General features: G+C 36.8%; 1 protein-coding gene across 1 annotated transcript; it reads right to left on the reverse strand.

Annotated features, from left to right (window-relative positions):
• Positions 1-45: 45 nt before the first annotated feature.
• On the reverse strand, positions 46-12656 carry LOC104910199 (dynein heavy chain 5, axonemal-like). The gene is made up of 6 exons (XM_010708631.2): positions 12484-12656; positions 8428-8622; positions 7420-7575; positions 6970-7152; positions 1105-1275; positions 46-694 (listed from the first exon to the last, which is right to left on the reverse strand). Exons 1-6 carry the CDS (start codon positions 12511-12513, stop codon positions 221-223), a joined length of 1209 nt encoding a protein of 402 aa, XP_010706933.1. The 5' UTR covers positions 12514-12656; the 3' UTR covers positions 46-220.
• Positions 12657-12847: the final 191 nt, after the last annotated feature.

Consider the following 12847-nt stretch of genomic DNA (forward strand, 5'->3'; position numbering starts at 1 on the left):
AAAAAAAAAAAAAAAGAGGCACGCAAGGGAAAATTACACTGTCTTTTGCAAAGTAACAGCCTTTTTTTCCCTCTTATCAAACATAAAACTTAACAAATAAACTCATTTTAGCATTATTTTGACAACAAATAGTCTACGTTGTTTGTTTTGCAAATTTTATATCGTAAACTTCTCTTTTGCAATATACATGTATTCACTCACCAGGTAAAAAGCACCACTCCTAATGGATAGAACATACTGCTAGTGTAAGCACTGCAAAATCTGAATTTTTTAGTCCACAGACATGCAAATAGAGAATATTTATGGAGAAATTACCTTTGATCAGTGTCTCAAACTCACTGTGTGAAATTTTCTTGGCCTGCAAGTCAATCTTCAACGCCAGCAGCAATGTAAACAGGAATCTGTGATTTTCATACAGCCCTCGAACTGTATACTTGAAGACTTCATAGGTGAGATGCTCAATTATATACAGCACTCTTTTTCCTGTGATCTGAGATTTCTGAGATCTTTCCACTGACAGGTCAAAAATGCCAAGAAACTGCCGTAAGGATGTTTGGTACATGACATTCACTAAGCTAATTTCCACAATTAGGAAATAAAGAATGCTACCACGACAAGCAACTGGCCGATACTCTTCACGTGCAGTATTGATTTTCACCTCTGTCTCCGCTGCTATGCTTAATTTTTCACTGACCTTAAAATCAATTGAAAAGACAATGCAGATTTAGTCATGTCATTTGTAATTTATGCTGCACAAGCAATAGGAAAAGGTCTTGATTAAGATCACATTGGTATTTTTAGTCAAGCTTTGTTGGTGTTTCAACAGAAGCAATTGTGTCTTCGTGTGCTCAAACACCAAGCACAATATGATTTGATTCAAATGAACACTTGGAAGGTATGTCTGGAATATAGGAAATTATCCAGGTAATAGTTTAATTTTGCAACATTTTTATAATGGACAATGATACAGTTTCTACTATTTATGACGAAGTATAATGCTGCATAGAAACTGCAAATTGGAAAGTAAAACAGAAAAAATATATTTCCAGAGATAATCTTCAAATTACAATTACAAAATGCATCTGCAAGGTATTCAAAATTTACCTCTTCTGCTGTTGTTTTAGTGATTCTTAGGACTTCTATTAGAGACTCATCTTCAACCAAAGAGCCCTCTGTACTCGTTAGGCGAAAGAGTAGGTTATCTTCAAGCTCCTGCATTCTCCTCCTGTTAGATGTCACTTCCTCCATCAGTTTGACTCTTTCTGCCTCAAGTTCCTGTACTCAGAAAATCAAACATTTTCATTAATTAAATTAAAAAAAAAAAAAAAAACTGTAAAATGACACAGAAAATTTGATTTAATGCATGAGAAATTGGAGGGTTTCCTACTTTTTCTATAAAATACAGAATCATTATACGCTAGAGTGATTTATATGTATACCATATTTGTTTGATTAATGCTGCATACTGAGGAGTGAATATGCATCAGAATTACATGAACAAGCTTCCTCGGAGTAAGATGCGCAAAGCACTGAAACTAGCTTCCAATGGGAAATGATAAAAGCCACATTAAATTAAGTACTTAAAATTAAATCAGACAAAGGACTGAAAAATGCATTGTATGGACTGATTTTACATTTTAAGGAAATTGACTGGGTGGCCTATTCCATTTCTAATTTTTATCATCCTGTGACTTTGCAAGATACACTCCTTCACTGCTTAGAAAACAGAAAATACTACAACAATTATTATCTATGTGATGTGAAATTTTTATGCAATTTCTACAAGACAGGTGATGGCAAGTGACAATAACAGACAAATCAACACAATGCCAAATGAAATGAGGCATCTGCATTGCACAGTCCTCCACAGCTTAGAGACACCCTTGCTTTATTTAATCAATCAAGTCAACATTCCTGTAAGAAAAAGGCAGTTAATAATACCTGCCTAAACCTACAGCTTTGGTTTATTTTCATTCTTGTCAAAGTGACAAGTTAGAGAACAAGGAGATGTATGAAGTTATAGAGTACAGGGAAAGCTCTCTTATATTTCAGAGAGGAACTGAAAAATTTCTTCACTCTCACAAACTTCTGATTTGGAAATCTGTTTATAATATATTCTGAGGCTATAGAATGTAGCTCTGTAGAAGCTACAAATAAATGAGCCCTAAAAGAAGAGAATAACTAAAGCCTCAATCATTTCTGCATTTTCTCCTCTTTCATTAACGCACAAAAAAAGGTTAGAATTACACAATAGAACCAGTTCTGCAGAATAATTACATATGCATTTACGTATGTGCTTAAATTCTATTTATGGCCATGCTTATTTAAGAACAGGTACCCTACCCATTCTATTTGTAAGATTTTAAAGCGTATCTTCCAAAAAATGAGCAAATATATCAGGTGCCAAGCTTTTGCTTGCAAGTGGATTTCATGACCACATTTGTAACATAAAGACTGGCTGCTCTGAACCCAAACATTGGCAGCAATTTATTTATCAAAGTAGAAAAAGATGCTGATGATATATTTTTTTCCAAACAGTTAGAGGAGCAATCTTTAAAGCAAAAAAAACAAAAAAAAACAACAACAAAAAAACAACAACAACAACAACAAAAAAAACACAACTTATTTGATCATGTATTTCATTGATCACTGTAACAATCATTAAGAATGTCTCGGTCCCTTAAATCTATTACTTCTTTAGCTCAGTGATCATGAATTCATCTTCTTGTTTCTAATAGAAAACCTGCTTTTCAGATTCTCTGTTAATGCTCTGTCTTTTCTTTGAATAAAATTTATCAGAGCTCCCTTGGCTATCCATGGCAGGACATTCATTTCTTACTGAGACAGAATAACCATGATTTCTTCATATCTGCTAAATGGAATGGCTTAATAAATGTGGATCACTTGCAACGATGTCCCTGCGCAGTAATTAATGCTAATACTAAATAGTTACCCTTGCAGCTCCCTTTGGCTGATACACTGCACTGGATGAATATTTTTCATTAAATAATTTCTAGCCTGTATTTCTATATACATTCAGTGTAAATTCTGTAACGGTTTTGTCCAGGAAAAGAAAAACAACACGACTAAAGGGTACTTGCACCACTTTTTATCTGAGCATTTAAAAGTAGAAGCTTTTCTGCAGACCATGAGAAATCATTTCTGTCTTGAAAAGACATTGAAACCTTCTTCTCTCATCAGAGATCTATAATCACCAATTGCCTGATGAGGAGGAGGAAGTTGATGAGACCTTCTATCAACAGCTGAAAGTAGCTTCATGACCACAGGCACTGGTTCTCATACGGGACTTCAGTCAGCCTCAGTATGTGCTGGAAAAACAACATGACCAGGCACATATAGCCCAGGAAGTTCCTGCAATGAGCTGAAGATAACTTTCTGATGCAGGTGGTGGAGCAGCCAATAATGAAATGTGTGCTGCTGGACCTTGTTCTTACAAAGGACTCGCTGTGAATGTGAAAGCCAGGGGCAGCCCTGGTTGCAGACCATAAGGTAGCAGAGTTCAGGATCTGACACGGAAGAAACAAGGCAATAAGTAGGGTTGCAACCCTGCATTTTAGGAAAGCCAACAATGACTTCTTCAAGGACATACCTGAAGGTATCACATGGGTTAAGCACTGGAGCCAACTGCTGATTAAGGTAGATGCCTTCTCAGATAATGAAGTACACTGAGAGGGAGGAGTTACTGAAAACTTTTTTTTGCTTCAGTTTTTACTGCTGAGACTGCCCCTCAGAAATCCCAGACCCTGGAGATAAGAGAGAGGGTCTAGGGAAAGGAAAACTTCTCCTTGGTTGAGAATAAACTCAATGCACAGAAATACATAGTCCCCGATGGGACATACCCATGAGTGCTGAGGGAACTTTTAAAAGTGATTGCCAAACCACTCCCTACCATCTTTGAAAGGTTGTAGAGAATGAGAGAGGTGTCTGAGGACTGGAGGACTGCCAAGATTGCACCAGTCTTCAAAAAGGGGACTACAGGCAGGTCATCTTCACCTCCATCCTTGAGAAGGTGATGGAGCAGCTTATTCTGGATGTTGTCTCCATCCAAGTGGAAGAAAAGGAAATTATTAGGAGTAGTCAACATGGATTCACCAAAGGGAAATCATACTTGACCTATCTGACCATCTTGACCAAGCTGTGTGGTGCAGTCAAAATGCCTGAGGGTCACAATACTATTCAGAGACCTAGGCTCAAGTAGTCCAGGTGAACTTCATGAGGTTCAATAAATCCTAGTACAAGATCTTGCACCTGAGTCGTGGCAACCCGCATTATCATTACAAGCTGAAGGATGTAAGGAGGGAGCACAGACATGCAAAAAGGATTTGGGGGTACTGGTGGATAGTAAATTGGACATGAGCCAGCAAGTGTGCCTTCACAGCCTATGAGAAAACCAATTGTGTCCTGGGCTGCATCAAAAAAAGTGTAGCCAGCAGGTAATCCTGCCCCTTTACTCTGCACTTACGAGACCTCACCTGGCATATTGCAGCCAGTCTGCAGTACAGGAGAGGCATGGACCTGTTGGAGCATGCCCAGAGGAGAGCCGCAAACATGATCCAAGGATTGGAACTGATTGGAACAGGCTGAGAGAGCTTGGGCTGTTCAGCCTGGAGAAGAGAAGGCTCTGGGGAGACCTGAAAGCAGTCTTTGAGTATCTAAAGGGGGGCCATAAGAAAGAAGGGGACAGATTCTTTAGCAGGCTCAGTGGTGATAGAACAAGGTGAAATAGTTTCAAATGAAAAGAGGGGAGATTTAGATTGGACATAAGGAAGAAGCTTTTTACAGAAAGGGTGTTGAGGCACTGGAACAGGTTGCCCAGAGAGGTTGTGGAAGCCCCATTTTTGGAGACATTCAAAGCTGGGCTGGATTGGACTCTGAGCACCCAGATGTAGCTGAAAGTGTCCCTGTTCTTTGCAGGGGAGTTGGACTAGATGACCTTGAAGCATCCATTCCAACTCAAAAGATTCCATGATTCTATGGTAGCCTTCTATGTCACGATAAGCTGGATAGATGAAGGGAGAGCAGCAGAAGTTGTGTACCTTGACTTCAGCAAGGCTTTTGATGCTGTCTCCCATAATATCCTCATAGATAAGCTTAGAAAGTGTGAGATCGATGAGTGGACTCAGGTGGATTGAGAACTGGCTGACTGGCAGAACTCAGAGGCTTGTGATCAGCAGCACAGAGATTAGTTGGAGGCCTGTAACTAGCAGTGTTCCCCAGGGGTTAGTGCTGGGTCTAGTCTTGTTCATCAGTGACCTAGATGAAAACATAGAGTCCACCTTCAGTAAGTTTGCTGATGATGCAAAGCTGGGAAGAGTGGCTGACATACCAGAAAGCTGTGCTGCCATGCAGTGAGACATGGACAGACTGTAGAGTTGGGTGGAAAGGAACCTGATGAAATTCAACAAGCACAAGTGCAGAGCCCTGCATCAGTGAAGGAATAATCGTATACATCAGTACAGGTTAGGGGCTGACCTGCTGGACAGGAGCTCTGCAAAGAAGGAACCTGTGTGTTCTGGTAGACAACAAGCTGACCGTGAGCCAGCAGTGTGCCCTTGTGGTCAAGAAGGCCAATGGTATCCAATCCAAAGGTGCATTAAAAAGAGCATGGCCAACATGATGGGGGAGGTTCTCTTCCCTCTCTATTCAGCCCTGGTAAGGCTATAATGGGAGTACTCAGTTCAGGAAAGACAGAAAACTTCTAGAAAGAGGCCAATGGAGAGATACAAAGATCATTAGAGGCCTGAAACATCTCCCTTATGACTAGGCTTTTACTCCCAACAAGGCAGGAGTAAAGTGGATGGGGCCAGGTTCTTTTCAGCTTTGCCCAGTGACAGAACAAGGAGCAATGGGAAGAAAATGAAACATAGGAAGTTCCACATGGACTTGAGGAAAATTTTTTTACTTTGAGGGCTGCAGAGTGCTGGAACAACCTGCCCAGAGACACTGTGGAGTCTCAGATATTCAAAACCTACCTTGACATTTTCATGTGTAACCTAGTCTAAACTATTTTGTGCAAACCAATTTTTTTTCTTTTTAATTTGAAAGCAGCAGTTCTGCTAACCCAAAATTTGTTACTTTTTCTTACCAAAAATATAATTACGAAATACTCATTTTGAAATATATAAGGCATTCCATTTGCTATAATATACAACTTCCATGCTTTCATTTTAATGGGAAAATAAGCAAATATTTCATGTTAGAACAATATAATGTATTTATTGGCTGACTGCCACTGTAAAATATAAAATAATAAAAATGAAAAAAAACAAACCACAATCCACATTTGTCCCCAGTGTCTATGATGAATTGACCTCCAAGTTTTTGGGTAGTCAGTTAAATTAGAACATACAGAAAGAAATAGGAATGACTTAAGAACAGGAATTGTTTTGGAGGATGTCTAAAATATTGTATTATGAAATTAAATTTCTGAGAAACACCTATGAGAAAATACTCTTTCTTATATTTGTTTCCATATAATCAATGGAAATTTGATTACAAGCAGGGTCAAGTCTGTTTTGAGGGCTCCTTAAAAATTTCATATCTTCTTGCATACTCGAGTTTGCTGGCAAAAGTTGTTTGAATTCATAAGCATTTATTCATGTAATTCAAATTAAGTTTAAAAAAGAATTCAGAACTAAAAGATGTTTTTGACTGAAAGAGGAGCATTTGCTGTATATGAAGGAATAAAAATGCTTTATGTAAGTCATGCCCATATGCCCATGATGTATTTTTAATGAATAATTTTCTTTTTTCTCTTTCCAATGCCAGATCTTATAACAAATGTTTAGGTCCTTCAATTCAATTAAGAACCAGCTCCACACCATCCTTCAAAAAAAACACTAAAATAAACTTAAATGGGCATTTTTGTTCTTGCATTTTATTTCAGCCAAGACACTCATGGTGCAAACAAGTCTTTCCTCTACACAAATCTTGCAAATTACTTCATACCTGTTTTTCTGTGAGGATGACACGACCAAGGAGCTGATCTTCCAACCCTCGCACTGTAACAGTAAAGTCAATCACTGTTGTTCTTGCACTGATTTCTGGTGTATAGGCAGGATTAGCCAATTTCGTTGTCATATAAAGGGTAAACCCTTTCATGAGATCTACCTCCTTGTCACCTACTTTCACCTGAAAATAATAACAAAAACAACCTAGTTTTTAAAAGCTAAAATCAGAAAAAGTCATTTTATCCACAAAAAAACAGATTAAATTTTTTTCATTATTATTTCATGAACACTTTTTAAGCGAATAAGAAAACTCATGAGTTCACTGCTTATCTTTTTAAGCATAGTGAAGATATGAATCTTCATATCATCCAGACTTTCAGATACCCAGCACCTGCCCTATGTGTTTGTTTGTTTTTTTTTAACTTTCATTGTTCACAATTCATCTTACTTTGTGTGTTGAACCAGATTTTATGAAATTTTTTTCCAGGATGTTATCTAGAGCAGGATCGAGTTCCTCTCCAATGTTTTCTATTAACAAGGGTCGGCCAAGGGACAGGCTGTCTTCTATATGACTTCTGAAGAACTTGTGGTTCATAGCTGTAACCTAGGAAGATTGGTTCACAACATAGCATGCATTTGTCAGCACATTGATAACAGTGCAAAATGTATTGCAGCTTTCAAAAATCAGACTTATCCCACGATATCATAGAATCATAGAATGTCTTGAGTTGGAAGATGGAAGGAACCATAAAGCTTAACAGAACAGGGGATCACTCTTGCTTGCTTTCTTTACTGTTATCTGAATATTTAGTTATCTACTATCTCTCTATATATATTATTACTGTATTTTCTTAATACCTTTTAAACATTAGTGGATTTATGCTTGAAACACTAATGTAAAGCAGGTATCAATAGTGTTTGGTCAAGTATCAATCTTCCATATTCCATATCAGATATTGAATTGCCGATTCAGTTTCCATTTCACAATATCAAGTCTTAAACTTACTAAGAATCACATTAATTATTTTTCATTTATTTGATAAATTTAATAAATTTAATGTAAGCCTTTGAGATTAGAACTGAACAGTCTTTCCAAGCATCTGTTATGACATGGTTTGGGGGTGCTTCTTACCAGAAAACAAACTGGGATAGATATGTTTTTTAAAATGAAGACTTCATCTTGCAGGCACTACTACTACTTTTTGAAAAATGATTAAGATTAAAATAATTAAATTACAATTTTTCAAAAAATTAAAATATCTAGAGGCATATAACACAGTTTTTAAACAGTATATTATGTCTCATCACACTGCATTTTTAGCTCCGCTGTAAAATAGGTGTATCTGTTTCAACAATAATAGCATCTTTTTAGTCCAAGTGAAACTGAGGGATGAAGTTAGAGTCTGATTGACCAAAAATGTAATCCTAGCAAGACCATAGTAAATGAAGCATTTACCTGTAGTCCATTATTCTTTTCTTTATTCTTAATCCAGATCTTTCCTTGACCTTGTGGATCAATCAGCAAAGGATATCTAGATGCTGTGGTGACCATTATGCCATTCTGAATTGAAAGGTCATCATTTGGAAGACCCTGGAGGTTCCATTCACTGACTGTAGCATTGTCAACAAGCATACTGGTGAGATTCAGGTCCTAATAGAAAATATGTAATGACAAAATTACTACCAGCTGAAGGAATTATATTAAAATAGCCAGTGGAAGGGTTGCCTTATTCTGCTCACAATGAATGATGGAATGTATTTGGTAGTAATTGTTTATATTTTCTTTCTTCAAAGCCTAAACATTTTAAAGTGGGGCAATAATAAAAGTGAATTCCATTTGAATTTTGAAGTCCATTAATTCTTAACATGGCACCTGAATGGCACCTAAGAAAGAGAGGAATAGTGTTGGAGAAACTCTGAAGACACTTCAGTATCTTATGGCAAGATGATTTAGATCTTGCCAAATTCTTTTCTACCTCATGAGGGTCATACTGGTCAGAAGAGCTTCCTCCTGTCATAAAATTATGAAGTGCCCTCCAATCACATATATGAGTACAGGGTGGCTTGTGGAGAAAGAAAAAACGTTACAGACCGTAACTATGGGCTATCGTGGAAAAATATTGCTGCTATGGTCAAAACTCTTCCCAGCTCATATACTCTCCTAAAGTTTGATTGTACCTAACAACCAGCTTGCTTCATTTTATTCACTAGGAACACTGACTGACCTCTCAAAAATGTGTATGTGAGGGAAACAGTATCTAAAATCGAAAATCAAGCTCTCAAAAATATTTTCAAAGTATCATGATAATGATGTGAGCTTTAAAAGAATAAAATTGAATATTTTATATTTGTTCCTTTCATTTTTCACTCAAGAACTTTCATTTTTTAACCTTTCTCTACAAACTTGTCTAAAAAGAAAGAGAAAGCCTATAAACCTTTAAAAAAAACAAACACAAAATTTAGCAGCTGAAGTCTAGAACAAGATTTCAGGTACTGTCAGACCTGTGATAATCATAAATTAGTAATACCACTGGTTGAAAGACTCAGAAGGTTTTTTGACTCTCTTTTTTCTACTCTCATTGTTGAAAAATCTGAATGAAACAACAGAAATTATTCTCAGAAAACAGAGAAAATTAAAGCTTGTTTTCCAGTTGTGAAAAGAACATAAAAGAATGTAACAGCCAAAATTTTCAGCAACTGGAACATAAAGTCATATTTAATATCCTAAGCAGCTGAGTAGCATCTAAACAGCTTTTAGGTTTTTGTTTTGTTTTGTTCTTTGTTTTTTTACTGCAGTAGGGAGTTTCAGCCACTCTGCAACTCTGAAACTTAGCTTATTTAAGTGCCTAGCTACACGAACAGACAGCTAATTTGAAACAGCTCTCTTTAAATTGTTATGCCTAAATGACTCATACACCCACAGCCAGTTAGTCTGTGACAAAGTAAGGCAGATGTCAAGCCTCTTCCTTGAACTACAAAGCAGCTTTTTTTTCCTGTGGTGTGAAGTATCAAGAGAGGCCCATCTGCTGCCTTTTGTGAGTACTTAATTTGCTGAACAAAATTATAACACTCTTCCATATACTGTCATTGAAATCATAATTCTATCTTTAACAGCAGCTATCTAAACAGAATGGTAATTACGGCTTGAAACTCATGTTAATTATGACATTCTGTGTCTAGCCCGTCCATAGGAAAAAAGCATAAACATGAGCAGCACAAAAATAATCGAAAAGTATTCCTCAAATTTTGAAGGCTGAAGCTTAGTAGCAATGCGGTCAAAACATCTTCACAGAGGCAAAATTTTGGTCCTTCTTTCTTGTACTTTATAGACATTATATATCCAAGTTCTTATCGTGAAACAGCAGGAATCTTGACAGATATTCTCCAAGGTAAGCAGCTTTTAAGAACATTTTGTACACTGGGTTTGAGAAAGAGCCTCCCTGGGATTAAAGATATGTAGGATAAGTCCCATAGCACACTGGTGAAGAATCTTGCCTGAGACTGCACTGTGACTGGTACTTTATTAATAAATCCATCCAGGCCTTACGTATTACTTTTCATCTAGAGCTCTCAAAAAGCTTTGCTGGGCAAGTCAGAATCATTAATCTTCATAAGTCATACCATATATTGGGCTGGGCTGTGAGGCTTACTCTGCCAGCTCAAAGTCAATCACTGTTATAAGAAGCACTATCCACCATATGGATAAATGAAAAAAGAAAAGAAAAGAAAAGAAAAGAAAAGAAAAGAAAAGAAAAGAAAAGAAAAGAAAAGAAAAGAAAAGAAAAGAAAAGAAAAGAAAAGAAAAGAAAAGAAAAGAAAAAAAGATTCACAAATAACTTCTATGAGATAAAGAGCATGACAAACCTCCTGTGGCTATGCAGTCCCCCTAAAATAGGTTTTAAATGTCAAATCCCCCAAGAAGCTGACAATAAGATGCAGCAGGGATAGTAATCTACCTTCAACATATTTGTAGTGGTGCAGCCACAGGTGTACACAGGTTGCTCGTTGTTTCAAGGAAAGGAGCCTGCCCTGTACGGTAGTCCAGGCACAGAGGTTGCTCACTTTATTAGAGTATATGATGTGTTCAGGGAACTGAAGCTCCATGATGGTCGTTACTTCAGCTGCGTTTTAGGCCACCTATATCTGCACAGACTTGGGCCACTTAAGGGGAAGCTGTATAAACTCACAAAGAACAACCTTACTGGTGACAGGCTTACATCGGTTTAACAGTTTAAAGTGAAGCAAGCTGAACTGGTGTAAATTCAAGTTTTTAAAAACACGAGGTTGTTTTTAACCTAATAGTTTCAACAAGACACTTGAAGTTAAACTATATTAAACAGTGTGAGGAAACAGCAGAGGGTGCAACAGGAGAGTATTGGTTGCTAACATATAAGGATGCAGAGGGAATATTTCTGATAAAAAATGTGTAATAGTCTATCATATTATTGGGTGTAAGAGTATTTTATGTTGACCAAAAATCTAGCTACATGAAGACTAAATATGGAATGTGAAGTCTGAAAAAGGAAAAACTGTTTCCATTTTACAGATATTTTGTAGCAAGTTCGATTATTAAAACATTGTACTTCAATAAATCTAAAAGAAAATAATGGAAACTTCTATTCCTATTCTATTTTCATCTGCTCACAATTTTGCTTATTAAGAACAGTAAGTTAAAGAATGTATGATGGAATTTGTCAGAAATATGAAATAGATGTAAAAAAAAAACCCTTCTTCCAAATTCCCTCTTTATATTTTAGATTCACAGTTCAGAGTGAAAAGTGGATATCTAGAAAAAGAAAAAAAAATTAATGGCAACACATGAGACTGTACGTGGTAAAAGTGGAAATAGGGCAAATGCTGGTAGGTGGTTGACTGGGGCATAACTCCCAGCTAGCCCAGAAGCCACAGACTAATCTCTCCATCTCTTCACTGTCCTGGGAGCCTAACTTGGGAGACTGCCTGGAAAAACTCTAGGGGCATAGAAGTTAACCTTTATAACAGGATAACTTAAAAAGTTGAAGGAGATGGTTACAATGGGTGTTCTCTTTGATACAGGTATTTTCTACTTTTGGTAAATGCTAGATGTAGTTGATTTATTCTATGACTGAAATCACAGATGCAACAGGGTATGTGTGAAAAACATGATTATGGGTGAAAAATCTGACTACCTGATGGAACCCCTTGTGTTGCAGTAGATCTGTTCTAAACTGCTAATTTTGACTTAATTTCCATTTTATGCAATTTCCTTCCAGAACAGCAGATCTCAGGTAGCCTCTCTGACTTAGATTTGCCAGGGCCTTTTCCTATGCACTAATATTGCAATGCATGAAAATCTTAAGAGAATTTTTTAGAAGCTCAGTTGTCAACTGTTCAGAATTTTTATTTATTAAAAATATGATGGAATATGACAGCCCATAGATAATTTTTCAATTAAGTATTTTTCTGGAATTGATTGCTCTTAACATTATTTCTCTGCAAGGCAATAAAGTTAAAACAAAGTATGAACACTTACATTACTGTATGGAATCTTGCTGCTGTTCATCTCTTTCTTCCACAAATGGAGCAGCAAATTCCTGTACTCCTGATTGAAAGGTCCAGAGTAGGAGAGAAATCCAGTGGCCAAAAGGACATTCCCCACTAAATGAGTAATTTGATTTTGAAAGTTTTTGCTGCTTTCAGTCCAACGAACCTGTGTGTAAAAATATAAACAAGTTAGATTAAACAGACACAAACCTAACCATGAAGATCCAATTTCAGAATCTCTCTCTTTCTTTCAGGTAGGTGACTGTTCTTGAACCACAAATATCTTCTTTCTTTCTTTCTTTCTTTCTTTCTTTCTTTCTTTCTTTCTTTCTTTCTTTCTTTCTTTCTTTCTT

The sequence above is a fragment of the Meleagris gallopavo genome, chromosome 3 (genome assembly GCF_000146605.3).
Source record: "Meleagris gallopavo isolate NT-WF06-2002-E0010 breed Aviagen turkey brand Nicholas breeding stock chromosome 3, Turkey_5.1, whole genome shotgun sequence".
Lineage (NCBI taxonomy): Eukaryota > Metazoa > Chordata > Aves > Galliformes > Phasianidae > Meleagris > Meleagris gallopavo.